The sequence below is a fragment of the Asterias amurensis genome, chromosome 20 (genome assembly GCF_032118995.1).
Source record: "Asterias amurensis chromosome 20, ASM3211899v1".
NCBI classification, from domain to species: Eukaryota; Metazoa; Echinodermata; class Asteroidea; order Forcipulatida; family Asteriidae; genus Asterias; species Asterias amurensis.
The window spans coordinates 10,219,140-10,246,619 of record NC_092667.1 but is presented as its reverse complement, the minus strand read 5'-3'; the positions used below and the strand labels follow the sequence as shown (position 1 = coordinate 10,246,619).

The 27,480-nt window shown below is 40.7% G+C and overlaps 2 protein-coding genes across 2 annotated transcripts; one reads left to right on the top strand and one right to left on the bottom strand.

Moving 5' to 3' along the window:
- LOC139952277 (tudor domain-containing protein 15-like) lies at positions 1 to 23,705 on the top strand. The gene is made up of 6 exons (XM_071951357.1): positions 1 to 677; positions 6,522 to 10,955; positions 12,210 to 12,316; positions 13,154 to 13,235; positions 14,577 to 14,746; positions 15,262 to 23,705. The coding sequence occupies exons 1-6, from the start codon at positions 143 to 145 to the stop codon at positions 17,983 to 17,985; spliced, it is 8,052 nt and encodes a 2,683-aa protein (XP_071807458.1). The 5' UTR covers positions 1 to 142; the 3' UTR covers positions 17,986 to 23,705.
- LOC139952280 (centromere protein W-like) lies at positions 20,624 to 27,445 on the bottom strand. Its single transcript, XM_071951361.1, has 3 exons — positions 27,245 to 27,445; positions 25,979 to 26,092; positions 20,624 to 25,187 (listed from the first exon to the last, which is right to left on the bottom strand). The coding sequence occupies exons 1-3, from the start codon at positions 27,332 to 27,334 to the stop codon at positions 25,161 to 25,163; spliced, it is 231 nt and encodes a 76-aa protein (XP_071807462.1). The 5' UTR covers positions 27,335 to 27,445; the 3' UTR covers positions 20,624 to 25,160.
- Positions 27,446 to 27,480: the final 35 nt, after the last annotated feature.

The window sequence follows — 27,480 nt, the reverse complement described above, 5'->3', positions numbered from 1 at the left end:
GGCTGGAAGTGCGAGATTGAAAAGAGTGACACCCAACTTGTCACGACAGAAAGTGTGAGTTTTTCAACTATTTTCAAATGCAACTAAGGCTCAGATCGCAGTAAATACAATCTGTGCAGCCCATAGAATCTGTAGAGCCAACATGGGCAGTGTTTCGAAGCGTGTTTTAGACAACATGGGCTCTAAAGTTGAGGTGTATGTCACTGCAGCATACACGGACAAGAGTTCGGGCCTGTTTAACTTTTGGACTCAACTTGACCCCAGTGGTGTGGAGGCAATCGAGGGTCAAAGTGAAAAGTTTCAGTACATGGCTCAGCTTGCTGGTAGCCCATCGTCACATGTTACGCTTCAAGTTGGTGAACGTTGCATAGCGAAGTACCTGGAGGATGGGCAGTGGTATCGCGCCCGCATCGACAGCGTCACCGGAAATGACGTCATTGCGTTTTTCATCGATTACGGCAACACCGAGATCATCCCGAGAAATCTTGTGCGAACGGAGTCTTCCATCAATGGGAAGGATGTGTTTGCGCTCCCAGCGCAGGCTACCGACTGCGTCTTGGCTGGTGTCTCGGCCGTCATGCAGCATAATCAAGTAAAGATGGGAACCCAAGGCTACGTGACGAAGATGTTGGTTGACCAGACGTTTATAGGAGAGCCACTTCAGATGACAGATTATGGTAAATATAATTTTGAAACAGATGCCGAACCCATTTGCTCTCTCATCAAATTCCCTCAGTTGTAGATCCCGCAAGTCTGGAAGCCACAGCTAGCTACGCCTGGATTGCATTTATTTAAATTAACCTTTTTTGGGGGGGAGACCATTCCTGTATAGACCTTATGCACATGACGTCATTTCAGTATGGCGCCCTCGCCTTGAGGTCAAAAGGAGGTTGTTCATTGGGCAATCTATGTGCGTTTTGATTGTTTCGTCACCGTTTGACCTCAAAGATGGCGGCTGGATGACGTCAATGCATAAGGTCTATTAATGATCACCATACGACCTGACAACCAGCAGTCAACTAGTGGTGGCTGAGTCATCACAATGTGGGTTCGAACCACAACCCTGGCAGCACTTTGTGTCTTTGAGTAGGACACTAAAAATAATTGCTCCTTGGCATTTATGTCCTAACTTTCTTTATGGTTCTTGCCAAGTATAGTAAGATGAAGACATGGCTTATATAATTTGTATGTTTTGACACCATTTTTTTCTGGTATACACCATTTTTGCTTGGTACTGTAGAACTGTGTCTGAAAAAAATAATAATTTGAAACAGATGCAGTTTTGTTTTATTAGAAGCAATTACTATTTTAACATGGGAAACTTTTTTTGCTAGAGTGGAAATGGGTAAAATCTTGTCAATTTGTGCCCTCTATGGGCATTTTTGGTACAAGTTGTTGCTGGACGCTATGGTCTCTAAAGAATCAATTATGTAGTTTTGAGGACAACATGTTCAGATGTCTCCCTTAACAACAGTGGTTTGCTGGCTAAAAATGCTAGTCAAAACGCCTCAGTACCAGTAAGAATTCTCTTCAAGTTGTCTGGCAGGCTAGTTGGGTGTTTAACCTAAGCATAAAAGCTGACGGACCGTCTAAATCGCTGTTGTAGGGTATTTGTGCAAGTACTCCTCCTCAAATGTTTTGACCAATTGAAATTAGTAAATTACTTAAAGGCAGTGGACACTATTGGTAATTACTCAAAATAATTATTATCATAGAACCTTTCTTGGTGACGAGTAATAGGGAGAGGTTGATAGTATAAAACATTGTGAGAAACGGCTCCCTCTGAAGTGCCATAGTTTTCGAGAAAGAAGTCATTTTCCACGAATTTGATTTTGAGACCTCAGATTTAGAACTTGAGGTCTCAAAATCAACCATCTAACCGCACACAACTTCGTGTGACTAGGGTTATTTTTCTTTCATGCATATCTCGCAACTTCGACGACCAATTGAGCTAAAATCTTCACAGGTTCGTTATTTTATGCATATGTTAGAGATACACCAAGTGAGCAGACTGGTCTTTGACAATTACCAATAGTGTCCACTGCCTTTAATTGCTCAATATTCTTCCTATTTTAGTCTGTTGTCTGAAAAAAAGTGATAATTTGATTAATTAGCTTTTAGTATCCATGTGTACATTTGTAGGCCTGCCCTTGTACTCAACAAACTAATTTTACTTTTGTTTTGAAGGACCAAGTATCATGCTTGCTCATTAACCAAACAAAATTATGTTTTTGGTCAACTGTTCAAATGGGAAACTTTTGAGATACACTTATAGTGTTCTTCTCATTTTGATTCCCGTCTTGTAACAAACTTTCTGGTCTAGTAAAAGTTTTGAGCTACAAGTCCTGCCATCTACATGTAACTTGTTGGTTTCCCCCAAACAAATTTGAGTCTTGTTTTACAGAATTTCAAGTTGAAATACTTCGCATTTTCTACTTGTTGCATATCCCCCACTGTGATGTTTTTTAAAGCCTTTATCTGTCCGTTCATCTAGTTCCACTTGACTGCCTGGTACACTAGTTATAGTAGACATGGTAGAGTTGTTTGTGTAGTGTTGTCATTCAGCCTTCAGACAAGAAAAACTCTGCTATCTGGCTATGGTTGAATTGTCTGGCTTCTATTTTGCAGACATTAAAGGCAGTGGACACTATTGGTAACTACTTGGTAGGGAGTAATGGAGAGCTATTGATAGTAAAAAACATTGTGAGAAAAGGCTCCCTCTGAAGTAAAGTAGTTTTCGAGAATGAACAATTTTTTCCACAATTTGATTTTGAGACCTCGGAATTAGATTATGAGGTCTCGAAATCAAGCATCTGAAAGCACACTTCGTGTGACAAGGGTGTTTTTCTTTCATTATTATCTCGCAACTTCCATCTCCAATTGAGCTCAAATTTTCACAGGGTTGTTATTTTGTGCACATGTTGAGATACACCAACTGTGAAGGCTAGTCTTTGACAATTACCAATAGTGTCCAGTGTCTTTAATAGAAATTCAACAGAAATCCTGGCAATATTGTTTATTGCCTGCAATATGTTTTTCCATAATTGACCTCCATGGTTTGTGTGGATGTTCAGCCACCTGTTGATCAACACAGATTACATGTGTGCACAATCAAGGGATTAAGAGTTAGTATGAAGATTATCCACTGAGTAATTGTTTATCTAATAAGCTTACCCACCACTGTCTGGCCATTCAATGTCATTCAGTAGGGGTTACTGATTTCAATAAACGTGAGCCACTCTGTGAAAATGAGTCAGATGTACCCAATGTTTGAGTGATACTGATTTTGATAAATAATGTCAGCCTTCAGTAGAATTGACATTATGCCCCTTTTCACACAGAGCAATTTAGCAAAGGTCCCTTGCTAAAATTGTAGCATGGTTGTAAATTTTACAAATTTTCCTCTTGTGAAAGGACAACTATTGTTTTTCTGTACAGGGTGCCGTGAAAAAAACTTTGTGGAAGGTCTGGATCTGCAAACAAAATTTGTCCAATAGCAGAAGTTTTGATCAAGGATGTGCGCAAAATCATTGGGTGAAGGGAATGTTTGTTTATTCAGGCATGCAACTCTTCCGCGTTTCCGCGTTTTTTTTGTTGTTTTTTTTAAACATGAAAAAAAAAAGAGAAAAAAAAAGTTTTCGGATTTTTTTTTTTAGCCTCATATATGCCTGGTATTAACAATGTACAACTACAATCATGTAAAATAAGCATAGTACATGCTAAAAATGCACCTAAGAGCATAATAAACCTCAACATTTTCTAGGGTACCATTGTGGGTCTCATGTCCCGTGGCGTTTTGGCTGCCTCGCTCCGCACTTGCCTTGTGCCTTTGAAAGTTTTTTTTTTTTTTTTCAACGGGCAGTTGCATGCCTGTTTATTGAAGACGCCCTTAGTGAAGTCTCTCACACTTCGCATGAGTAGCAACCTTTTGAGGAAATGCATTAAACTTGATATTTGTTTGATGCTCAGTTCTTGAAAACGCACAGGCACCAAGGAGATCATAGTCATACCAAGGGCAAAAATTAGCGGCGATAGTAAAATACCAAGGCCAAGTTTCTAGGGCAAAAGGAGGCCGATTCCAGGCCTGCATGCTCACCAGCTCTAAATACATCAGGGCCCACTTTCATGGCCAAAATTTGCCGCTTACCCCTGAAATACGCTTGCCGTAAGCACAGAATTCCCTGCTTCCGTAAGCACCGATTCTGTGCTTATGGTAAGGAGAGCCATGAAATTGGGCCATGAAATTGAGGGTTGTTATTTTATGCAAGTGTTCAGATACACCAAGTGAGAAGACTGGTCTTTGACAATAGACCGATCCAGTAGGCTCCGCCCACGACGCACATGTGAGTAAGAACACGTGGGGCTCTCCAATGCCTTTCTGCACAACTCTGCCGCACGTGCCAAGCATACGTGCACGCATGTCGGACCTTAGTGTCGGACCTTCGTTGCGTTGTGATTGGACAGTATGCAATGGGGTGGAGCTTAATGGATCGGTCTATTACCAGTAGTGTCCAGTGTCTTTAAGGACTTTATTGTTGTTTTGTTGGATTGTGTTAGTGATCACAACACGGACACTAGTGACAGTCTTATGGGTCTACTACACATCTTGAAGTATTGTTTGAAGTATATCTCTTTGTTTGAGTGGAACAGGTGCATTTTAATTTATGCCCAGCAAGTTCTTTGTGTATTTCTCTTCATTTCCAACTTTGTTGTCATGATTATGCTCAGATGGTTTTATTGATTGTTCAGCGTGCAACGGGGCATGGATAATATAGAAAACTTGTGGTATTGATGTTAATTAGGTTTTACAAACATTTGGTTGTATATGGGAAAAGGCCAAAAGTACAAGTTGATTGTTTTTTGAGGATGCACCCTTTTTTAATTTTTATTATTTTTCATTTTTTTTTTTTTTTTCAAAAGGACAATTCTTTTGTGTGATTCTCATTAAACTTTGTAATTCTTTAAGAACTTGTAACTACATGTGAGTAAGTGGTGACTTTAAAGTAAGTGATGAAATAAAATGCTTAGCAGCCACCTTTGAAAGTAATAACAAATTTAAAAATCCCTCATTCTCCCCTTTTTGGAAAAAACCCGGAGGATCAACTGGCTGAATATAATTGTGATTATGTAACCAATTACTCAAGCATGACTTTACACCTGGAAGGGGATGGTTCTGCTATGATCCGTGTCCCCATTCATTGGTAATAGCTAAATATTTCATTAAAAAAAAACAGGAAGTGAGTTCACAAACACTAACCCAGGCCTGATACTTCACGGAGGCAACGGAGGCGATTGCCTCCGTTGCCCCTTGTCATTGCCTTGGTGCCCTTGAAATGCTCCAGTAGAAATTTACAATTTCCTCATAGGGTGCCCTTTGCCAAAGAGAAAATGCCTTGGTGCCCTTGCCCTTTCAAAAACGAAGCATACAGCCCTGACTAACCAAACAATTTCGTTCAAATTAGTGGGGGTGGGGGTAGTAGGGAATCAAGGATATCAAACTACAATGTAAGTGACCCCCCCCCCTCCCCAACGCGAGACAAGTGGATTGGAAAACTATATTGACTACCTTTATAACTAATTAACATGCGATTTCTCCGTTGTTTATAAATAGAAATCAATTTGTTTCCCCCCCCCCTCCCTTTCAAAAAAAAAACCTGCACCCTTTCAAAAAAAACCTGAATTTGAATTAAAAGGCTTAGCAGCCACCTTTGAAAGTAATAACAAACTGAAAAATCCCTCATCCTCCCCTTTTTGGAAAAAACCCGAAGAATCAACTTGTTTTTTGTTTTACTTGGCCAAATTTAGTTGTGATTATGTAACCAATGATTCAAGCATGACTAACACCTGGAAGGGGATGGTTCTGCTGTGAATAGCAGCAAAGTTTATGATCCATGTCCACATACATTGGTTATAGCTAAATGATTCATTTAAAAAAAAACGGAAGTCAGTTCACAAACATTAACAAAACAATTGTTCAATTGAGTGGGGGTGGGGGGAGTAGGGAATCAAGGATATAAAACTAAGCAACCCCCCCTCTCTCCCCAACGCGAGACAAGTGGATTGGAAAACTATATTGACTACCTTTAAAACTGTAATTAACATGGGATTTCTCCATTGTTTATAAGTAGAAATCAATTTGTTTTACCCCCCCCCCCCCCCCTCCCTTTCAAAAAAAAAACAGCACAAATAAAGAACGCCCCAGATTGCCGAGTAGGGCTCTTACAACAAAATGTCGTACTGTTTGTAAGCAAGCTTTTTGCTCAGTTTTTTTTTTTCAACAGCCTACACATCCTTGAGCCCAAATTACTTGTTTTAACTTTGTTATGGACTTTAATCTGAAGCCATGTGTGAACAATCTATGTATAGCACAAGCAATTTTGTACATGATATCAGTAGGTGCCCCATTTTTCTTAAAATAATTTTAAAATAATTTGTACTGCTTTTACTGCCAACAGCTTTTGTTTTATAAGTTTTCCTGTTGCTTTAATTTTTTTGTATTTATTTTTTCTTTCAATCTCCAGGTCTGGAAGTTAAACTCTTCACGCAAACCGGTGACAACATTGCAGAAAGATTCATCATGGATGAGTTTGCAGTGCAGAGGCAAGTCGGTATTCCGTCATCCACAGGAGCGAAGAAGCACTCAAAGATGGCCTACACACCAACTACACTCTCCGTAGGAAGCAGGGAGAACCTCTACGTCAGTAACACTTACTCCCTCGGTCAGTTTTGGATCCAGCAGGCCAGCATCGGCGATAGTCTGGATCAGCTGATGGAGACAATCAGCCAACAGTATGACCATCTCGGAGCCACCGAGAAGGCACTGGGAGCCGTCGAAGTTGGTACTCCTTGTGTCGCCACGTTTTCAGAAGACGGGTCGAACTACCGAGCTGTAGTCACAAAGATGAAGGGGTCCAGCCAGTGTACAGTCCAGTTTGTAGATTTTGGCAACTCTGAGGTCACCGATACAGCAAGTTTGAAGATGATCACCAATGACTTGATGAAGCATCCGTCCTTCGCTGTAGAGTGCCTACTGAGCGGGGTCGATTCGGCGTCGTCCTCTCCGAAGGCTATTGATCGATTCGATGAGCTGACAACTGACAAAGAGCTCTGTGGGAAAGTCGTCGGGATGAGCGGTAACTCGTGCTGCATGTTGCTGATAGATCCCCAAGGTCAAGAGAATGCAGATATTGTCAGCGTGCTCGTTAAAGAAGGTCTGGTATCTCGAGGCTCTGGGCAGACTTCAACGGCGACTTGCAACGGTGGAGGGGATGCTTCTGCTTTGAAGACCTACTCGTCTCAATTGATCAGCCGCGGCTCCAAGAAAGTCATCCAGCTCATTGCCTTCAAAGGTCCGGATGACCTCTCTTGTCAACTGATGGAGGATACCAATGCCTTCAATACCATGATGGATGATATCCAGTCAGAGTACTCAAATCCATCGCACAAGAACACCGTCCAGTCGCCACAGATTGGCCAGTCCTGTTGTGTTAAGTACAGCGACGATGATAATTGGTACAGGGCCTGCATCAAATCCATCCAGGGAAACAAGGTCACAGTTCATTATGTCGACTATGGCAATGGTGAGGTTGTTGACGCAGGTCAACTCAAGATGTTGAAGCCAGAGTTTTTAGCACTACCCCCTCAGTGTATAGCGTGCTGTCTAGATGGTGTGCCCACTCCTCAAGGTTCTTATGTAAAGACAGCTTTCGATTGGCTTGAAGGATACTCTGAAAAAAACTTAACGGCATCGGTTACTGGGGTTCAGAATGACAAATACACAGTTATCCTAAAGTCAGATAAGGACGGAACTGTCTTGAATCAAGAAATCAAGAAAATCTTGCCACCCCAAAAGACGCTGATGTCACCTCCAATGGTCAAAGCTTCTCAGGCGACTCAGCGCTCTTCACCGAGGGGCGAGTCGCTGAGTCCAAAGGGGGCTGCTTCATCGGATTTCTGCGCCTGGATGGAAGTGAAAATGGGCGCCAAGGAGACCAATGTTTACGTGTCCCACGTTGAAGATGCCAATAAGTTCTTCTGTCAGTTAGTTTCACAGGAGGGGCAGCTTAACCTGCTGATGGACAAGGTCCACACTGCTTGTATCGAGAACAAACTCAAACCACTGATGCAAGGCTGTGTAGGAATTGCATGCGTAGCTCAGTTCTCTGAGGACAGCAGCTGGTATCGGGGTGTCATCAAGGACAGGAAGCCAGGTTTCTACAGGGTTTGCTTTGTGGATTACGGCAACGAAGAAGATGTTGCTGTGGACAAGGTCCGAGAGATAACGACAGATCTGCTGGTGCTTCCCCAACAAGCTGTGTGCTGCTGTCTGAGTGGCTGGGATGCAGCATGGAAAGAAGACAAAGTTGCCGAACGTTTTAAGAGTCTGGCGGCCGAGGTCGAGAGCTTCCAGGTAACTGTAAAGGAGTCCAAGGGGATTTCTGTTGTTCAGCTGAAGTGGCAGGGTAAAAATATGCTGCAAGAGCTCAAGAAGATCCGAGCCAACATCCCAAAGGATACCAAACCACCGAAAGAAGCAACACCTCCGAGACGGAAAGAAACGCCGGTTGCTACCACCCCGCCATTCAAACTTACATCGGCCGCTGAAAGTGTTGAGGTCGGTAAAACTGCCCTGATGGCAGCAAGCGTCGTTAAAGGCCCCACCAAGTTCTTCTGTCAGCTGTGCTCAACCTACGATCAGCTCCAGCAGCTCTGTATAGACATGAACAAGTTCTATGCATCCCCTGGCTCTAACAAGGAGGTTCTTACCGAAGTTATTCCTGGGGCATTTTGTGCCGTCCAGTCATCTTCTGACGGGGTGTGGTACCGTGCCAAGATACTTCACCCAAAAGGTCCTGGGAAAGTGAAGGTGAAATTTGTCGACTTTGGAGACATTGACATTTTGCCGGCAGAATTGTTGTGTAACCTTCTACCAAAGTTCAGATCTCTACCGACCCAGGCCATCAAGTGCAGCATGGCAGGAATATCCAAGAAGTTCCAGGAGATGCTTTTGGATCAAGAGGTAACAGTTATGGTGAAGGCGAAAAACGACGGGAAGCTAGAGATTGAGTACAAGGATGATGCCATACGTGCTAAGATAATAAAAGCTTTTGGAGGTTCGAGTCAGCCTGAGCAATCCAAGGCTGTCGTTGAATCCAAGGGAGGTAGTTCATCGACCTCAGCACCGACAAACTACATCAAGCAGGGAGCGCTTGGAGGGACAGAAACGCAAGTGTACGTCACTCACGTTGACAACCTGCAGTCGTTCTACATTCAGCTCAGCTACAGAAGCGATGAAATTGACGATCTTCAGCATAAACTCAAAACCAGTTACGACAACAATGCCTCCGGTGCACTTTCGCCAGTCAAAGTGGGGACTCTCTGCTGTGCCAAGTTCTCCGAAGACGGAGATTGGTATCGTGCTGTGGTCACAGGGCAGCCTAGCCCCGGCAAGGTCATCGTTAGGTTTGTAGACTTTGGAAACAGCGAGGAGCAAGCTGCATCTGCTCTCAGGCCTCTGAAGGGTGAATTCGCTCAGAGAACCGTGGCCGCAGTTCAGTGCAGAATCAAAGGATCATCCTCCACAAGCGCAGCTGCTGCCGATGAATTTCTCGATTTAACCATCGACAAAAGTTTGAAGTGCAAGTTCTACGGCAAGGAGGAACCATATCAAGTAGAGTTTCCCGAGCTGCAAGCAGAGTTGGCTAAAATGCAGTCTGCTGTCACACCACAATCCCAAGTTTCGGCGAAGGAGTTCTCCCCTCTGAAAGGGATTGCTATCGGATCCAAAGAGGAGGTATACATTGCTTCTGCCACGAGTCCAGCATCGTTCTGGTGCCAGCTTGCCCGATTTGAAGATACCTTGAACAACCTGATGAATGCGATAGATGCACACTATAGCGCCCTGTCACCCGAGGAAGAACAATTGACTGCTCCAACAGTCGGCGCTCCCTGCATTGCACAGTTTTCTCTGGATGAAGGCTGGTATCGAGCAAGAATCACCCAAGTTCATCCTGACACATGCACTGTGACTTTTATCGACTACGGAAACACGGACGACGTCTCCAGAAGTTTGATCAAGAACATCAAAGACAACTTCATGGAGGTCGACCAGCAAGCCATACTATGTAGTCTCGGCGGAGTTCGCCCAGCGGGTGGCAAGTGGAATGAGGAGGCTTGCAATCACTTTTCAGATCTGACTACTGACAAAAAACTCTTGGCTGAAGTTGTTGGGGTTACTCCTCCTAACTCAGCTTACCAGGTGACCCTCTTGGATCTGGGTATTAGCCTCGGTCAACAACTTGCCGAAAAAGGGTGCGCTGAGGTCGTGCCGATAACAACCAAAACCATCAGGTTTGCTTCAGAGAGTGACGACCAACCAGACCAGTTCGCTGGTTTCAAGAGGCTAGACATCGCCCTAGGATCCTCCGAGAAGGTCTACGTCACCGTTGTGAATTCATTACACGAGTTCTACTGCCAGATAGCTTCCAAGTCGATTGAAGAGCTGGAACCACTTTCCGAAGACCTGCAAGCTCAAGCGCCATCACTTCCAACTCTGACAGCTGAGAGCATTCTTGGATCACCCTGCGTTGCTAAATTCTCTGATGATGAGCAGTGGTATCGCGCTACGGTTGTGGCTGAGAAGGAAGACAGCGCTGACGTCTTCTTTGTTGATTACGGCAACAAGGAGAGCATCCCTCGAGATCACATGAGAACGGTGACAGATGCCTTCTCATCTCTACCGGCCCAGACGTTGAAATGTTCTCTCGCTCGCATCCCCGACGTCTCATCGCATGATGATGTTGCTGTGGCGAAGTTTGAGGAGCTGGTATTGGAGAGTGAAGCGTTGATGGCGGAGTTCGTCGGCTTGAAGGGACAAACGATGATCGTGAGACTGCTTAATGATGGAGAACCAGTTGCTGAAGCTTTGGGTGTTGAACTCCGTGATGACAAACCAGGTGAGAAAAACACACTCGACATCTGTCACAATCCTCAAGCATTTTTAACCTTAAATATTTGTGATGCAATGCGATCAAGTAAGTTGAATCATTTGTTGATTCAGGTCATTTAAAAAAAAAAAAACTTTTCAAAAGAACATAATACTGTTAAAACCCCATTCTGATATCACTATTGCTTCAAAAATGAAAAGTAGAAACATCAAGAGGGGATGCAAGAGACTAAAATGAGGAAAACGGGTTTAAGTAATTAAAAATACGTCAGTACATTTTCTTTCCCTGCTCACTTTAATCCCTTTTGGTGTTTTTTTATTAGGAAGGAAGTTACCAATATAAAATATATTTTTTAAATTACGAGCAAAATATTTGTGAAAATTTCACCCTTGTTGGCATGTTTTAGCTTGTATAGATCTTTCTACTAATATTTCTGACAAATGAATTGTTTCACTTGATCACATCACATTTGTTTGATAGTTAGTGCTCACTGCTAATTTCCATTTCCAAACTGATTCAAAAACAGTTGAATTTATTTAAAACTAACATTTAATTTAAAGACACTGGACACTATTGGTAATTGTCAAAGACCAGTGTTCTAAATTGGTGTATCTCAACATATATGCACAAAATAACGAACCTGTGAGAATTTGAGCTCAATTGGTTGTCGAAGTTGCGAGACAATAATGAAAGAAAAAACACCCTTGTCGCACGAAGTTGTGTGCTTTAAGATTCTGAGGTCTCGAAATCAAATTTGTGGAAAATTACTCCTTTCTCGAAAACTACATTACTTCAGAGGGAGCCGTTTCTCACAATGTTTTAAACTATCAACAGCTCTCCATTGCTTGCAAGTACGTTTTTATGCTAACAATTATTGTCCATTGCTATTAAAAGAACGAATGTTTCTTGAAAGTATGGTCATAGATTTGAATACACTCCACAAATTATTGACCATAACGACTTATATGGTGAGAACCACTGCTAGTGTTTTGAGAAAGAATTCTCTTTGAAGGTTTTCAAACTAATTTTGTTGAATACAGAATTAAGAAAAAAATGGTAGCTTAAGCTTCGAAGCGCAAAAAAAAAAGCCACTGAATGAGTTAAGAGAAAGCCCTGTATGAATTTCTGTGTGTAATTTTTTTTCAAAAGTAATCTTCTTTTCATATAATTAATTATTTAAATATATCCAGCCCAGAATCCACTGATAAGAGTCTTATCTAAGTAAATACTCAAATGTTTCAAATCATTGTTTCCATCTTTCAGAACCACTACCCGCTGTGTCGGCTCAATCTGCAGGAAGCTACTCATGGGCCCCGTTGGAGCCAAGTCAAGTTGTTGAGGTCTTTGTTACTACAGTCACTAGTCCAGAGGTAAGCATTTAGAAGGAATATTCAAAGAAAGTCAATCCCCGAAATCGTAAAGAGTTTCTGCCAGCCTCTCCCAGGGTTTTCTTTAAAAGTGATGTTTCAAAGGTGGCGCCTCATAAGCGCAATAGAATGTTTCTGCGGGCACATGCATGCAATCCATTAGACCGCCAGAACATTCCGCTGGACCATATTATTGAGCAAAAGTACAGGAGCAACCTCACTTGAACGAATATGCACGTTAATATTTTGAAATGGATAATCCGCTAGTCCAATGGACCAGTCCCTGGGCACTCACTGGAATGCTTATCCAATCCTATATTAAAGGAACAAATTGCCTTCGATCGGACAAGTTGGTTTACAAAAAGCGTTTGTAAACGTTTGTTATAAAATGCATTGTTGGAAAGATGTTTTAAAAGTATAATACAATGATCCATACAAATTTGCCTCGGAGTTGCGTGGTTTTCCTTCTGCTTTGCGAACTAACACGGTTGATCAATTATCGGAGTCAAAAATTTGGCTCCCATAATTGGCCGACCGTGTTAGTCAATGTGATAAAAGACAAACCACGCAATTTCGAGGCATATTTTTGTGGATCATTTTATTCTACTTTTACAACATCTTTCTACCCATTAAATTTTATAACAAACGGTTACAAACGCTTTTCAAAGACCAACTCGACCGGCCCAAGGCAAGGTGTTCCTTTAATAACTTTCCTACCGTTCTGACATCTAAGTTGCCTCCTAACTAGATTTGTTTAATTGTATCCTTCAGGATTTCTTGTCGTGTCGAATTTTACGGTATGATTTGTAAAAGCTGTCTTTTTCGTTTGCATCCCGTCAGGATTTCTGGTGTCAGCTAGCTCAATCTGAAGATGATCTGAATGCCATGATGGATTCCATACAGAGCATTGTTATTCCTCTGGGTAGGTGTTATTCAACTCTATATATGACCCCATTGTAAGGCCCTGTCATACTGTTGCGAATAAAGCTAACATGTGCCCAACTTTTGAGGAAAATGAGGGTGTACGTTCGTAATAATAAATAATAATATCGAAGTCTTATATAGCGCACGTATCTACCAAACAAGGTACTCAAGGCGCTGAGTATATACAAACTTTCAGAAAGATAGGTTATTGCAGTGATGAATTCTGAGACCCAATTATTTAGCACCTTATAAGGGTTTACAAGGTGCTACGGCGCATTAGGCAGCCACAACCAGGAACACCGGGGCGAACTCCTTCTCTTTTCAATAAGTGCACTGTTTTTTTTTTACATGCATTACACAACCTGTGGGACCAACGGCTTTACGTCCCATCCGTTCATGTAAGTTGTTATTCCTTCGAGATTTGTTGTCATTCCATCATTCCACACATTGCCAAGTTGCATCATTTTTGGCGGTTTGTAGGGATTCACAGAGATGCGCCTTGGTCTAAAAAAGTGCTTTTGAACACCTTCATAATTTTCAGCGAGTTGTAACTAGGTGATCATTACACTATGTTGCGCTGTGTAAACGTTTTTCATGGTCGATAAAGGTTGCTTCCTTGCCGCTGTTCAGCCAAATTTGGTGGAGTACCAATTAAATCATCACCCTCTCTATCCGTCTTTGTTAAAAACTTAAGAGCTCAGTTCCTTTACTCGTATTCTCGAAATAAGATCTAATTTGTAATCTTCGTTAGCCTTTCTCCCACATCTTGTCTGCTTCATTTGTCATAATGCCCATGTTTCCATACCTTGGTTGTCAGGTTGTACCATGATTTATGTTTGTCTGTCTGTAGATTAGGACCTTAATCTGTAAATTAAAACCTTATACCTATAGACAATGTGACCTATGTCTACAATCAAACCACCCTCTGCTGAAAAAATACTGTACACGCTATGTTTCGCGGGGCAAAAATACACGCAGTCATGGTAAGATTGCATACACTTTCTAGCTGGCTGCCAAAACACAAAGGTTTTGCCCGGCGGTATGCGCATGAATCATGTTATGGTGTTCAAGTGACATCAGAGGTCACATCTAAATGTTGACATTTGCTTCTAATTGTTGAATATCATTGTGTACTTATCATCTCATTCTATTGTATTGCTTGTGTAATTTTGACATACATGTATTTGTGCATTTTAATGAATTACTGCATTGAAATAGTTGTTACGGAATGGGAAACTGTAGAGATAATTGGATAATTATCAGTCCAATATTGAAACAGAATACAAGATATGCAGTAGTCTTTTCCCCTCACTGTTTTCCTTTTTTAATTCTTCTTCAGGAGACAACCTGGAACCTCAGGAGATGAAACTGTGTGCTGGCGACATGTGCCTGGCCCAGTGTGCACAGGATGGTTACTGGTACAGGTCAGAGGTCACAGGGGTCACAAGTGACAAGGTCACCGTTCTATTTGTCGATAATGGAAAGACTGACACCATGCCAAGTGCCAAGGTAAGAATATGGGATGGACGAAAACATATTCTTGGGTATGGAGTGAGTATCTTGTCAGCAGTCTAACCTAAACTCAAATTTGTGGAAAATTACTTCTTTCTCGAAAACTGCGTCACTTCAGAGGGAGCAGTTTCTCACAATGTGTTATACTATCAACCTCTCCCCATTACTCGTTACCAAGTGAAGTTATATACTAATAATTATTTTGAGTAAATACCAATAGTGTCCACTGCCTTTAAACTCAGAAAAGAAATCATTGGATGAAGTAATTGTTGTATCAAATTACAAAATCCATTTGTATACTACAAAATAAAAAATGGGTTAAGGGTGGGGTGTGCTTGGAACAGTTGCCCCCAACCCCCAAGATAAAACAAAATTCAAGTGAGGGTTACATACATGTATCCAATAGTCCTCCAAAAGATGTCCTAGTTTCATAGAACATTTGCACACCTTGAACAGGTTTTTTTTACTTACAAAGTTGAAGTTATTCATGAACTATTTTCGTTTTTATTTAGGTACGAACAATGCAGGCCGATTTCATGACACTACCTAGGCAGGCGTTTAGATGTCGGCTGACTGGAATCAAACCTTGGAAGCAGTCTTGGGACCAGGATGCCATCAACGCCTTCAAAAAGCTCACATCCGATCACTCCCTGATGGCTGAAATCGTGAGTGTGGAGAGGAGTGCCGACGGTGCAGTGGCGGTGACGCTACATGATGGAGCTGTACCTGTGTCTGACCTCCTCGTGGAAAAGAGTCATGCAAAGGAAGTTCTAGCTGGACAAGATGAAACAAAGAGCAGATTGGTCATCACCACACCTGACTGGGACGGACCGACTTACAAAGCATCATCCACCCCCACTGATGGTAAACAGACTGTGGTTATCCTGTCAGTCACAAGTCCTGTTGAGTTTTATTGCCGAGTAGGAGAGGAAACGGAAAGTCTGGAAACGATTACGTCTAAGATAGAGGAACATATCCAAGAGTTAATTGGTCAGACCAGGATAGTACCCAGCAAGGGTATGCCGTGTATCGCCAAGTGCGAGGATAAAGTATGGCGGCGGGCTGAGGTACTTGACGTCGTTGGTAAAGATGAGTTGAGAGTGTTCCTTGTAGATGAAGCCAAGCTGCAAGCCGTCCGACTGACCGACCTCCGACTTATAACAAATACCTTGCTGGCGTTTCCTCTGCAGGCAAGGAAGTGCTCCCTCGAAGCAGCTCCATCTGGTGTGGAGTGGTCTGAGGAGGATGAGGAAGCATTTAGAGAGATGGTTGATGGGAAGACGCTCCAGGCAGAGTTTCTGGATGAGGTTCTTGCTCTCTATGATGGGGAGGAGTCCATAGTACAAAAAATGGTCCAGAGAAAGGAAGACGCCAAAGCCAAATTAGAAGCAGAAATGTTGCAGAAACAACTCCAAGAAGCAGCTGACAAGGAAGCCCTTATTATAGTTGGCAAGGACCTTGAAGAAAGCTTCCCAGTTGGGGTTGATCTACCAGACTCTTTCAAGCAGGCTTTTGAAGGGTTAGATCTCAAGGTTGGTGAGGACGTCACGTTGTGTCTTGTGACGATTGATGGTCCAGATGAAGTCTCCTGCCAGTTTGCTCACAATGAACAAAAGGTCTTGGACATCGATCAGAAAATGTTGGAGGTCTACGAAGAGTCGGAAAGCTCCAGCTGGGTCCCACAGGTTGGAGATCCTTGTGCTGCTAAGCACTCTGAGTTTGAAGATTGGTACAGAGCTACAGTTGTGTCCATTGACCAAGAGAAAAGTGTTGAAGTCTTCTATGCTGACTACGGCGGGACAGACAAGGTCCTTCTCGAGAGTGTCCGAGAGTTGAAAGATGAACTGAGACAGATCCCGAGCCAGGCTATTCGTGTTCACTTGACAAAGCCGCTGGTGCCTCTGACAACTTGGAACAAGAAGGCCAAAGCTGCTCTGGAAGGTGAGGGGACAGAACGTGATCTCCACGTAAAAGTCATCGAAGTTCAGGAAAAGAAGGTAGTTGCTGAGCTCTCGGAAGAGGATCATACATTCCTGTCCCAGCTGGTTGATTATTTACAAGCAGGCTCCGTAAATACTGAAGAAGGCGAGGAAGGAGATGGTGAGTTCTTTGATGCTGTTGATAAAGACTCGGTAGAGGCAGAAGAATTGTTTGAAGCTGCAGAGGAAGGCGAAGCTCAAATCTTAGGCAGCATCTACATGAAGACTGTTGAAAGTCTCGTTGAAGAGGTGCTCATTGATGTCGCAAAGACCCTTTGGGAAGAAGAAGGCATCATTCTGAAACTGCCATTGGGAAGTTCGGAAGCTACAAGCGAGGAGAGGTCGGATGTGGGTGTTTCATCTTCTGAAACTGGGGATGAAGTTAAGAGTTGCGTCGCTGAAGTCATTGATGATTTGTTTGATAAAGCGGCTGAGCAAGCTCAGGTTGATGATGACAAGCAACAAGATAAAGAGGTCAGTGCCAAAGAGTCAGAAAACGAGAACATTACTGTGTCCAATGAAGAGACCAGTCCTGAAGAAACCAACGCAACTGAGGAAGCCTCACCAGATGGGAATAGCCCAATGACTCATGGTGCGAGAATGATCAGTATGAAGGATATCCTTGACCAGTTTGTTGACCACCATCTTCAAAGGCTCAAAGATAATGATGGAGTGGCTGATGGGCAAAAGGACAATGGTGAGAAAGCTGTTGAAGAGGAGGAATCGGAGTCCGATGTAGATGATGAGGAGGATGTTGATGATATTGGGGAAGTTGTCAATGGAGTCATGGCTGATGACGAAGAATCGTCTGAGGCGATGAATAATGAAGACGAGCACAACAGCGAGAACATCAAAGAGGAGAATGGTCCTAAGGCATCTTTAGAATCTGAAGAGAGTCTGGAAGATCCCAAAACAGAAGCAGCTGACTCAGTTGAGCAATTACCTGAGGACAACTCGACAATCGAGAATCAAGAAGAGAAACTGGCCACTGAAGAGGAGTCTTCCAAAGACAATCTCACAAATGAGCAGGAAGGTGATGACCAGATGAGCAGCGCAGGACTCCAGGAGGAAGTCCAAGAAAGTCCATCCAAAGAAGACAGAGACGAGTCGAGCCCGGCTACGCAAGAAATGGATCCACCGACTGTGGATGGAGTATCGGCTGACGCCGAGGGCACAGCCAGGGTCAACTTGGAATCGGACGTGCTAGAAAACCATGATTCAACTCAAGACCAAGAACCCAATCCGGAAGCCGAGTAAGATGAAGCTCGTGTTTATGATCCTTTAAGGGAGGAATGCAATTTTAAACTAATAGTTAACTCTAGAGTCAAAGGTAGCCCTGGAGGACTATTGCATTCGTCTTAAAGGAACACGTTGCCTTGGATCGGTCGAGTTGGTCTTTGAAAAGCATTTTGTGACCGTTTGTTATAAATGAATATGGTTAGAAAGATGATGTAAAAGTAGAATACAATGATCTACACAAATATGCCTCGAAATTGCGTGGTTTTCTTTTTACCTCGTCCAATAACACGGTCGGCCATTTATGGGAGTCAAAATTTTGACTCCCATAAATGGCCGACCGTGATAGTTCGCGACGTACAAAGAAAACCATGCAATTTTGAGTGATTGTGTGGATCGATATATTCTACTTTAAAAACACCTTTCTAACCATATACATTTCATAACAAACGGTTTCAAACGCTTTTTATAGACCAACTCGTCCGATCCAAGGCAACGTGTTCCTTTAACTACACTGATGTCCTGTACATGAGTGTCTGTTTCCGGGGTGTACAAATTTCAGAGCTCCATCATTCAAATCTTACCTGCAAGAAGCTACTAATCTCACCGAACTAATGTTCCATGGCTGGTTAGAATTTTGCGCTGTGGGTTTTGGATGTTCGATATTCTTCACAAATCCATAATATTTGTGAAACAATTAGGCTTTTAATGTTGAAAAGCTTCTGCTCGGGGAACGTCTGACACAGGATGTAAAGGAGAGCATTATCGGCATTTGCGTGAACACATGCATTGTAAGTTCACGTGAGCAACTTAAAAAAAAAAATGTTGACAGCTGACTTGTTTCGCAAAAATAATGAAATTTGTAAGGAAATTACTTCCAAAACCCACTGCCAAAAAGTATATGTGGCCATGGATATTTAATCCATTGAGACTAGTAGCTTATAAGATTTAAATTACATAGCTCTGAAAAACTTTTACCCCCTAGAAATGGACCCTGATATCTAGGACTCTGTTTCCGTGCACAGCAGAGTGGAAGATTCCTACACAGGGCTAGGGTTGAACGTTGTGTGGCACATGACAATCAACCCCAAGTTACTGCTTGTTCAACTTTGCATTCCTCCCTGTTACGATGATAGTGCCTTGCTTGAAATCCCATGTATTGATAAATTCCACGGTAAACAGAGAAAGAGATTTAACTCGTGCGATCAGGGCCCAGTTTTATGGCTCTGCTCACAACATAAATCTGAGCTTCAATCAACACTTGTTGCTTATATGGGCAATCAATGAAAATCTGCGCTACATGTAGCTGTGTGAGCGAAGAGTTTCTAGTTATGTGGAGTACGCACGCGCACTTCAAGCGTATATTCCATGTTATATAACACCCCAGCAGATCCTTGTCATTTGATTGGAGGATTGTCTGTCACGTGATGGCAAATAAAAGTACCATTGCACGCTGAGTCACTTACCATGCTTTTTCGTTCCATCCGAAAAGTACTATTGCACGCTGCGAGTGTGCAATAGTACTTTTCGGCGGATGGAACGAAAAAGATGAGTAAAAACATCACTGCGTGCGCGTGTCTTTGGTAACGCAGCAGTGTTACTGCAAGGCATATTTAGTAACATTATTAGCATTCGGCTTCTGCGTGTCTCAAAATAGCTGTACAGAACGCACATTGTGACTGTTGAATCCAACAGGCCAACCTAAAGAGAAACAGGTGTAATTTCACAATTAAAAATTGTAGGCCCATACGCTTTGTTTGTTTTGAAAGTTGTATCTTCCAATCAAAATGACAAAGATCTACTTGGATGTTATATAAAACAAATAATGAATGTTTTTCATTCTTGCAATAGTGCAAATATTTTCATTCGTTGAAAGCTGGAATGTTCCATTCAACTCGGCTCCGCCTCGTTGAATAGAACATTCCATCTTTCAACTCATGAACATATATGCACCATTGCACTCATAAACATTCATTATGTGTATACTAACCAGTGAAATACGTTTGATGTAAGCGCAGAATTTCCTGCTTCCATGCAGTTCTGATTCTTTGCTCAGGGCAAGCAGAGCCATGAAAGTGGTCCTTGAGAAAGTTCTCGCGTTAAGAAAAAATATTAAGATAATTGGAGTTACAGAATTATGCTCTGATTATATAATTTGAGTTTAAACAGCGGCTACAGGATAATCTCAATATTTCAACTATTACCTTTTTTTTTGCCAAATAGACATCGTAGATAACGATTTATAACTATTTTACGCTTAAAATTTTCATTTGGTGATAAATAACTCAAGTCAAAAATGCACCGCTCCGCGCGGCTTTTTCACCCGAGAGTCAAAAATGGCTTATCTATTAAAACGACCCCTTGACGTCAGTGGCGATTTTCCCCAATTGGGTCTGTACACAGTTCTCCAGTTGTGGCCAACTGAGGGTGCTATTTTCCACATCAAATAGCCGGCGATGACAACTCGATTCCTTTGTCGCGCAGGTTTGTTTGACCTCCTGTTTTTCAGAACTTTGGCTTGGAGTGTTTTGGAGAAAACCATTTTTACCATGTTTTAACGTGAGGTAAGAGACTCGTCATATGTTTTTTTCTGTTTCCTATTGACTGCAAATATTACAAAAATGTAACAACTATATATTTCTGAGCATTCTGTAGCCGCTGTTTAAGTATCTTGAAATAACTTCTCAACAAAAGGAAAACAGAAAGGAGATCGGTTTCAAAGCCATCTCATTAAAAAAAAAAAAAAAAAAACATACAAAATTTACTTTAGAGAAGCCTCTGTTGACAAAGGATGTCTTTGCTGATGATGTGATCGTTTCCCACCTAGTTTTTCATGTGTTATTCCTCGCAGATAACATTTGTACAAAAGAATGATTAAATTCACGCCTTAAAAAACATTTGGGTGAAGTTTAAATAGAGAGGTGATGTTTTGATTGTAGAGTATGAGACGTAAGTTTTTTATACCAGAAAGTAAAAGAAAAAATAGTTAAAAAAAATTATATACTTAAAAGAATAACAAACCCTTTGAAAGCTCTTTACTTAATTAACACTTTTGTTTATATATTAAAACTATTTCTTTATTTTTTGTTAAGTATTATACATTTACTGTGATAGTATTGGGCTGTGCTTACTGCAGACTTCAGCACTTACAGCCCACGGAATCATCCGCCTCATGGGGGGCTGTCAGCGCAGAATTCTACGGTATGCATGGCCATGAGATTTGGCCCAGGTACATGTCGTCGTTTCGGTGCAGTAAGGTCATACCTCCAAAAAAAGTGTTTATGTAAAACGTGAAGTTTAGAATGTCAAAAGGTCACACATAAAATTGACCAGGATGTACACACACAGTCAACAGACACAGAGATTTGACCTTGTTGTACAGAGTTACGAACTTGTTGCACAGAGTAACGACCTTGATGCACCGACACGACGATGTATGTTTGATTTGAGCCTGTATTTGACTTTTTTTCTACCGCCTTCACTTTTGCCATGATACATGTATACATGTAATGTACATGTATATTTAAAGCAAATTGTATTCATTTGAGTAATGTCCAAAAGTCAGTGGACCCTTCTGCTGGGGACCATTATTCCTAGATTAATGATGTGCAGCACCCAATATTTGTCCATATTATTGGATGGTTCAGATCCTGTCCGTGGATTTCGAAAACAAAACCACAATGGGAAAATTTTGTGACCCTTGGTGGTAGAGACTTCCAGGGTAAAATCCATTGTTCTCGGTAATGTGCGCATGCTCAGAACTACGTAAACAATAGACCTTATCGCAAATACCAATGCGCAAGCGCAGACTGTTGAATGAGGTGCATTGTGGGATATATATGAATCAAATTTTGCTACCAGCTAGACCACAATGCATCTAATTCCAAGCTTTACGCGCGCGCCCCAGTATTTGCGAAAAGGTCTATGGAAATCTACCTGGTAAGTCTGCTGCCACCAAGCATCCCAAAGTCTCCCATTGGCATAATGGGTACCAAGCCTGGAGGCCATGGTTTCTGTTGCCCCTGGTCTTGGTGCCCCTTCACAAGTTTCCCAATAAAGACTTTAAGATGCCCCTTGCTTATTTCAAACTCGGGGTAACACACAACTACTGCACATTTTACGCATTATATGTACATGTTTAAAAAAAAAAAATAAAAATTTTTTATTGAACTTGTATATTCTCCTGGTGCAGTAACTGCAAAGAGTGAAAGTGAAAGAGATGTAGGAAATTATGTTTCAATTTACTTCTCTTGAATTTATGCACAAGTAAACATTACACAGATCAGAAGTTGAGAAATTTGTTCAAAGAGAACAACTGATAGACTTGATGCACTTGCTGTCAATGGAGTTGGGTGGCTGCTCATTGAAGTTACAACAACCTAGTTTCACATCTGCATAGCTCTGTTTTCTGCATTGTGTTAAGGGGAAGGTACACTATTGGTAATTGTCAAAGACCAGTCTTCTCACTTGGTGTATCCCAACATAAGCATAAAGTAACAAGCCTGTGAAAATTTTAGCTAAATTGGTCATCAAAGTTGCGAGAAAATTATGAGAGAAAAAACACCCTTGTTGGACGAATTCGTGAGCTCATAGATAGGAATAAAAGACTTCTCTTTTATTATTTTATTGAGAAATTACCTCTTTCTCAAAATCTATGATACTCCAGAGGGAGCCGTTTCTCACCATGTTTTATACTACCAACAGCTCTCCAATGCTCGTTACCAAGTCAGTTTTTAAGTTAATACTTGTTTTGAGTAATACTAAACGTGTACCTTCCCTTTAACACGGCTTTATTTCTACGATAGCAGTGGGACCATGTCAGTGCATAAAGTCTATTCTTTGTTTTCTTTTAATTCATTGTGGGTGTTTTTTGTTCTGTGGTGTGGGTAGGAGAAGTTTTGGGTTTTTGTTACCATGTTTTTTTCCTTTTTTGCATTTCATTATTTTTCATTATTAGTTCCATAGCTTTTGGGTGAAATGGTCTCTCTGGTAGTGAATCGACCCAGTTTTTGTGAATAAAGTGCCAAGTTTAAAGTTGATATTTTATCTACCTATAAATCAAATACAAGGGTGTCATTTTGGTTTTGCGAGCTTTCAGTTGAGGGCAATATATTTGTCAACCTTCTTTTACATGTTATCAGTTGCAGTGGTCTAAAAGAAACAAGTTTTCCCTTCTCATATGTAATGAATGAGTTTGTGATTCTTCACTAAACTGCAGCCATAAACAGCATTTGTTTTTGTGCAAGATTTTTATCTCTGTGAGATAAAATGCCACCGAAATGATGTGTTTCACCAAAAACAAGCAATTTGGAAGACATAGATAAGTTGGAATGTGATTGACTTACTTTCATTGTTGTGTTTCGAATAGGACTTCTGGAGTACGATTTTTTGTTGTACAGTAGTTTATTTACCTGTAATGTCCTACTTAAGTCAGAGGAAGATTGCAACAAAAATATCTTTTTTTTGTTGTGTTTTCTTTTGTATCTGCAACTACAACTGTACCCACTGTCAGCCCAAACCGGTTTGCTTAAATTAGATAGTTACTTGACTGCGTAGTTAAACAACAATTGGTTGGGGATACTTGCTCCAATCCATGTCACTGCTTTACTGTAGGTAGCAATTCAGAGCTTACAGGGCCCTTTTTTGTTCCACAGTGACCCAAGTTTTTCAAACGAAATGTTACCCAACGGAAATACAGACAGCTGTAAAAAGGTACATCGTGGATAAAAATAGTACACTGTGTAAATAAACACTTGCTTTAAGATTTCTGTGAGTTTAAGAAAACTTTTGTGTGTTACAATTGTTCATGTTATTATATATAAAAAAAACTTCCTGTAGTTAAAAGGAAAATGCAGTTGAAACAGTATGCAACTCGGTATTGTTAAGTGGTATACACATTCCGTTTACCATGACATACCATTGTATAATGTAATCAGATTTTTACGGAGGATTGATTCAGTCAAAGCTTTCTTCCAGCCATTAAATTTTGTATTCATTGAGTTATGGAGGAATAAAAAGGACTTTTTGTGCCTGCAAGATTCCATTTGTGTTTATGCTTTGAACTTATTGCGTTTTCTTTCACACGGTTGTTATTTATCAGGATATTTAAAAATCTATTCAAAATCTTCTTGTCACCAAACTGTTTGAATTTGTCAAAGTTAGGAACGTCTTCTAAAAATGACAGTGTGAGCCTTTAAATACATTATTTTTCACTGGACACCTTTGGTAAGTGACAAAGACCAATCTTCTAACTTGCAAAATAACAAACCTGTGAAAATTTGAACTGAATTGATCGTTGAAGTTGCGAGAAAATAAGAAAAGAAAAAACACCCTCGTCACATGATTTATGTACCTCCAAATCTAATTCTGATGTCTCGAAATCGAATTTGTGGGAAATTACTTCTTTCTCGAAAACTACGTCACTTCAGAGGGAGCCGTTTATCACAATTTGTAATACTATCGACAGCTCTCCATTGTTTGTTACCAAGTAAGGTTTTATGCTAATAAATATTTTGAGTAATTACCTTTAGTGTCCACTGCCTTTAAAAATAGGATATTGCCAATTTAAAATGTTTTAAAATAGGATATCATCAACGGAAACTTTCCTGACAAAAAACAAGCTGTACAAGACCATAATTTTAAGTTACAACTTTTGTTTGTTAGTACTTCAAAAAACAAAAACAAATACAAAACAAATTTTAAAGTTGAACAACTTGCATTATTTTCAAAACTTTAAACAATACTATTTACAAGGTTGGTACAAAATATTTAACATTTTTACATGTACAAAGGCCATTACTGTTGGCTTGTGTGTTCACTGAAAAATCCTTTGTAAAATGTTGTGATTCTTCTTTTCAGGTTAAAAATTACTTGTATCAAATGTTATACAAGTTCGATTTGCAATTTTTCCCAAATTAATATTATCTACTTTGGGTCAAAATCAACCATATTAGTCATGGGATGTCTTGACTGGTTTTCTGCAAATTTTTGCTTAGCACAATTGTTTGGTGCTTAAAAAACCAGCTCTATGAAATAGCCCCCCCCCCCCAGTTCTTTAGAGAAAGTCCCCATTTTTAATCAGAAACTGAAAAGTACTGATTGATGACAGATCTACAGATCAAGGTTGGGAAAGATTGACATCAAAACTGCAACTGACGCGGCTGTTGATTTGAAGATTGTCTTCTGCTGATTAGGATTCATCCTCTCATGCCTTTAAGAACATCCTGGATGAAAGAACAGAAAGAGAATATATTATTGAATGTTTGAATCTAATATTGCTTCGTCCATATTAAGACATTGGGTAATTGGGGCCTTCCAACCTTCTCTGGGACCCACAGAGACTATGTGCACAACACACAACAAATATACCTATACAGCAGACATGGACACAAACCACAGGCCATATAAAACGTCAGACTGGTATTTGGTATTTTGTTTTTTTTCCTATTTATTGAGTCCTCTTCTTCAGAAGTACAACCTTAGTACAAATAGTATTCAACTTAATATTCAAAATTGGTTCCACTTCAAAATTGCAACAGGTCCCAGAAGTTCAAAGATGCACAACTCTGCAGTTATGTTTGTTTTTAAGTGTTCCCATGTGGTCTAGATTGGTTTTGAAATTATTTAGGTGTGTGTACACAAATGTACAGGTGATGGTTTCTTTCAACATTAGACCAACAAGAACGGCTGAAAATTGCACTTGCAACTGTGCAATGTAATGACGTATCATGCAACCCCACCCTCTCTATTCATTTCAAGGACACAAGGTTAACTTGATAATCTCAATCAAGTCTTGCATGTACAGTACTCAACAAATTTTGGCCAATTTGTCCCAAGTACTTTGCTTTCATCATGCACCTCTATGCTTTTGCTAGTTGCGATATCATAACCCTTCAGTCCTCCCGCCGATGGGAGGAGGGTTACGTTATCACAACAATGCTTTTGCACACTTTAGTTGGATCCCAATATTTGAATAAGCACAAGACTTTCACTTTCAGTTTATTTTGCGTCGCACCTTGAGCACAGAATTGATGTGATCGGCACTTAGTGTATTCTCCTTCTGTTCTTGTGCTGCAACATTCGCCTCGGTAGATAACCTCTTCAGAAACATCATGTAGTCTAGAAAAACCTGTGAGAAATGGAAAGTTTTACTTGCATACTTTAATACATGTACGTACATACTGCAGGTTCAAATGATCGGAACCTTCTACTAGTCCTACACATTACACATGCGTACAAATACACTGTACATTTAGCCCTTACTCCAGCCTAGAACCGAGGTTCATTTCGCTTTTCATACATAGGGACGATAGAGGAATGAACCTCAATTCTAAAAGTGACTAGTCTTACATCCCATAAACACTAAAACAGGCTCGATGCTTCGTTCTTGAACAAGCAAGGGCACCAAAGAAGTTGTTTTCTCCTTGGACCTAGATTAAATGGATAACTTTCCGTATGCCGCCACCACCTTTTCACAAATGTTTACAAAAAAAAGAGGGTTATCTCATAAGGTCTATTGCGATTCAGAAACGCAATGCAATGTGGGAAGGAATATGGGGCGGTTTCTATGCAGTTTCTACGACTCACGCACGCAACGCCTTTACCTATGTGTGGGTTCAACAGCACCCTCTCTTGATATTTTGCTATTCGCGATAAACCTTATTAATAAGGTAAATTAGATAAGATACTAGTATATTATTTCATATGGAATGAAAAAGTGGTGGCGCCATACAGAAGGTTCAACAGCGCCCTCTCTTGATATTTTGCTATTCGCGATAAACCTTATTAAATATAAGGTAAACTAGATAAGATACTAGTATATTATTTCATATGGAATGAAAAAGTGGTGGCGCCATACAGAAATTTTTATTTTTAACGTTTGGTTTTGACGGTTTCACTTTCAGTTTCAGCGTAGTTGAATTAAATTTCAAGTTAAAATTAAAAGTACGTAGGACCATCCATATAGCCATAGGCCTACTCAAACAAAAACTCTATTTTATTATTTAAGTTGAATTTCATTCATTTGTTATTTTGTACAAAATTGAATGATAAGAATAAGACAAAAGCTAATGATCTGTAGTGTAGTGTGTTAGTGTTTACATGGAGGATTCCTCCATGGTGTTTATGATTATGATGACTGTCTCAATGATCAAGATCAAATGCATATCACAACTAGTGAATACAAAATACAACACAAAAATTAAAACGTAAACAAAAAACAGATTTGTATTTATTGTTAAAAATGTAACGTTGTCGTTGGTCGTTGAACAGTAAATCTTACCAGTATATCGACATTTTTACCCAACCGCACATTCGGTTGGGTCTTTTTCAGTATTGTTTTAATCTTGCATCTCGGAAACTTTCTTTTCATTTTGCTGATTTAATATGTGAAAAACTTAACTGCATTTGTCGTTTTTGGTTTTGAATGCAGCGGTAAACACCCGTAAACACAATGTACACAAACCAATGGGAGTTCCGTTTTTAGTCAGATACCAATGCTACAAACACCTAACTATA

Excerpts from the sequence above, each read along its gene's own strand:
- LOC139952280 (XM_071951361.1), bottom strand. The coding sequence starts at position 27,334 with ATGAAAAGAAAGTTTCCGAGATGCAAGATTAAAACAATACTGAAAAAG. Across the intron at positions 26,093-27,244 it reads GTAAAAATGTCGATATACTG|GTTTTTCTAGACTACATGAT; the intron begins GTAAGATTTACT and ends CATTTCTCACAG. Across the intron at positions 25,188-25,978 it reads ACATCAATTCTGTGCTCAAG|GATGTTCTTAAAGGCATGAG; the intron begins GTGCGACGCAAA and ends TCTTTCATCCAG.
- LOC139952277 (XM_071951357.1), top strand. The coding sequence starts at position 143 with ATGGGCAGTGTTTCGAAGCGTGTTTTAGACAACATGGGCTCTAAAGTT. Across the intron at positions 678-6,521 it reads ACTTCAGATGACAGATTATG|GTCTGGAAGTTAAACTCTTC; the intron begins GTAAATATAATT and ends TTCAATCTCCAG. Across the intron at positions 14,747-15,261 it reads ACACCATGCCAAGTGCCAAG|GTACGAACAATGCAGGCCGA; the intron begins GTAAGAATATGG and ends GTTTTTATTTAG.